This window comes from Gekko japonicus, unplaced genomic scaffold, assembly GCF_001447785.1.
Source record: "Gekko japonicus isolate JY-2015 unplaced genomic scaffold, Gekko_japonicus_V1.1 scaffold398, whole genome shotgun sequence".
Taxonomy (NCBI): Eukaryota; Metazoa; Chordata; class Lepidosauria; order Squamata; family Gekkonidae; genus Gekko; species Gekko japonicus.
In genome coordinates this window covers 107,896-110,980 of record NW_015164676.1, presented here as the reverse complement: position 1 = coordinate 110,980, position 3,085 = coordinate 107,896, and the positions used below count along the sequence as shown (strand labels likewise).

General features: G+C 63.2%; 1 protein-coding gene across 1 annotated transcript in view; it reads right to left on the bottom strand.

Moving 5' to 3' along the window:
• The window catches only part of ATP13A3 (ATPase type 13A3), a 41,663-nt gene that overhangs the window by 30,666 nt on the left and 7,912 nt on the right, over positions 1–3,085 (bottom strand). Inside the window, exons 7-9 of the mRNA XM_015409281.1 lie at positions 2,746–2,880; positions 1,226–1,298; positions 70–201 (exon numbers count right to left, since the gene is read on the bottom strand). Coding sequence (XP_015264767.1) covers positions 70–201; positions 1,226–1,298; positions 2,746–2,880 — 340 coding nt within the window. The remainder of the gene's footprint in view (positions 1–69; positions 202–1,225; positions 1,299–2,745; positions 2,881–3,085) is intronic.

The following is a 3,085-nucleotide window of genomic DNA, read 5'->3' as shown; positions in this document are numbered from 1 at the left end:
GGGGCCTGTTCCCAGCCAGCTCCCGGCCTGGGGGCGGCCGCCGGTCCCCGGTGAGCCCTCGCAGCTTACCTGTCAGCATGCTCTCGTTGACGATGCAGGTGCCGCTGACCAGCACCGCGTCGCAGGGCATGACCATCCCGTTGGAGGGGATCACGAGGACGTCCCCGGGCACCAGGTCCACAGACAGGATCTCCTCGATGCCTGGGCGTCGGAAGCAGGGTTGGAAAACGGGCAGCGCAGACGCGGCACCCCCTCCCCAGCACAACCCAGCCCCCACTGGCGGAACCACGGGAGCCTGCTGCTCCGGAGGGAGTGAGGACAGGGTGGGCTGCGGGGGGGGGGTGTGCACACCAGGAACAGGCAGGCACGCGGGCACACACACACGCACACACAGAGGAGGAGGAGGAGGAGGGCATCATGAGCTAAAGCTCCGCAACGGCCCTTTGACTTTGGGAACATGCCTTGGTCCACGGACGTGCTTGACCGGGGGTGGGGGGGATAGGACTGAGGGCAGGAGCCAGATCCGAGGAGGAGGTTGGATTCATACCCCATGGCCAATGTTCCCTCTAAGCTGTAGAGTTTTGTGAGCAAAAATTCTACTTTGTGAGCTACTGGCATTAAGGTTGTGAGCAAGCAATTTGGTTACTGCATAAATTAGTTTGCACTGGAGCCATCCTTCTTGAGCTAGGACAGAAATGTGTGAGCCGGAGGCTAAAACACTGTGAGCTAGCTCACACTAACTCAGCTTAGAGGGAACACTGCCCATGGCCCTTCACTACCCAAAGGAGCCTCAGAGCAGCTTACAGTCTCCTTTCCCTTCCCCTCCCCACAACAGACACCCTGTGGGGTAAGTGGGGCCGAGAGAGCTCTTTCGAGGACGGCTCTTGAGAGAACAGCTGTGAGAGAACTTGAGACTGACCCAGGGTCACACCAGCAACTGCATGTGGAGGAGGAGTGGGGAATCAAACCCGGTCCTCCCAGGTTAGAGTCCGCACACTTAACCACTGCACCAAACTGGAACAGAAGGACCAACTCTCCATGGGAGTAATAGAAAGGCTGTGCCAGAGGGAAGCCCTCTCCCTGCCTGGGCGGGAGCGTAAGGACAAGTGGACCCTTCCCTCAGGGAAGACCTCCTCCTCGGAGTCGAAGCGCCAAGAAGCCAGTGTCCCCAGGAAACCATCCAGACGCAGACCCTCCTCAAGGCAGCGACGCCCCGACACCCTACCTTGGTCCACTGTGCTGACCGACACCCTCATGAGGCTGTGCGCTGCCACCATGTCGTGGAGCATCGTGTATTGCTGCAGAGAGGAGGAGGAGGAGGAGGAGGAGGAGGAGGAGGAGGAGAAGTCGTCTCAGGCGGACGCTTCTCTAGGGCAAGTGGAGCCGGCTCCCGTCCCAGGTGCTGCTGAGGGGCAGGAACACCCCCCCACACACACACCAGACCCAAGCAGGGATGTCCCGTCAAGAGCATGAATGCCACCGCCACCACCTCACAAGGAGACCGCCCTGAGCACACCAGTTCCCCAGCGCGTGTGTCGTCACCGGCAGCGTTCCCGCCTCTTCCTCGGACGCAAGAGGCACGGCACCCGAAACAGGGCTGTCTGGGGGGTGGTGGTCTGGGAACAGCCAGAGGGCAGCCGATGCACGGAGGCCCCTTTGTGGGTGGAGGTCTGCGGCCAGACCTCCCCCCCCCCGTCCCTGGCGCCTCCGTAGCCCCGCGGGCACCCCCCACGGCTGGCCCTGGAAGCCCACGGCTGGCCCAGGACCAGTATTCCCTCTAAGCCGAGTGAGTGTGAGTTAGCTCACGGTTTTTTAGCCTCCGGCTCGCACGTTTTCGTCTGAGCTCAGGAAGGAAGGACGTGGCTCCAGAGCAAACTGATTGACCCAGTAGCCAAATCGCCCGCTCACAACTTTAATGCCAGGAGCTCTCCAAGAATGTCTGCTCACCAGACTCACAAGAGCTTAGAGCGAACACTGGCAGCAGGTCCCCGGGGTCCCCTCCAGAATGCGGCTTTCCTTCCCCTCGGGAAGCTCACCTGAGGAGCCCCTGGCCTCGGGAGCCCTCTTCCCCGGGGAGGGGGCCTGACGGGACTGTCCCTTGGGCAAAAGTGAGGGAGGAGGAAAACGCACTGATCTGGGGCCGCTTGCTGTTGTGGTGACGGAAGGGAAAGGTATTTCGTGACGGGCTTTCTGCTTCCCGAGGCCCTCCACAGACAGGGCCGGAGTGGCCCCAGAGCAGGGCCAGAGGGGGAGGCGAGGGGCCACTTCACCGCCTGCTCCCTCTGCCCCCTCCCAGGCCGGGAGGGGCTTTGGCCGCGGAGGGCAGCTGCTGGGAGCCCAGGAGGCCTGCGCACCCACTCTGAGGAGGCGTGGGGCAGCAAGGCTCGCTCGCACCACTGGCCCACCCAGCAGCTGCCCAAGAGACCCCAGAAGGGCAGCGAGCGGCACACAAAGGGGTCCCTCAGTCCGGGCCCACGGCAACAGATGCAGCCCTTGGGAGCCTCTGCAGTGCCTGCAGCCACCAGGACAGTCCCGGCTTCAGAACTGTGTCCCCAGACGCCTGCGGGGAAGCTGCACTGCCGCCCTGCGTCAGCCCCAAGAGCAGCCGACACGGGGGGGGGGGGGGGGCACGACACCCCCTGGGGGACAGCCCCCCCCGGGGGGGGGGGGGGGGGGGGGGGTGGCTGGATCCACAGCCGGCAGGCACACGGGGGGCCGCCCCCCCACACACACCAGTAGCCCTACCTTGCGGATGGTGTACAGGGAGCTGGCCACGGACACCAGGGACATGACCACGATGGCCAGTGCATAGTAGTAGTATTCGTCTGTGCTCCACAGGATCACACTGAACAGCTGGAAAACGTAGAACGGGTTGAGGACCTGGGGGGGGGGGCGGCAGGCAGGGTGGGAGGGGGAGAACATAAGAACATAACGTAAGAACATAAGAGACGCCAATGGTGGATCAGGCCAATGGCCCATCCAGTCCCAACACTCTGTATCACACAGTGGCCAGAAATACCAGGGGCCATCAGGATGTCCAGCAGTGGGGCCAGGACACCAGAAGCCCTCCCACTGTTGACACCCC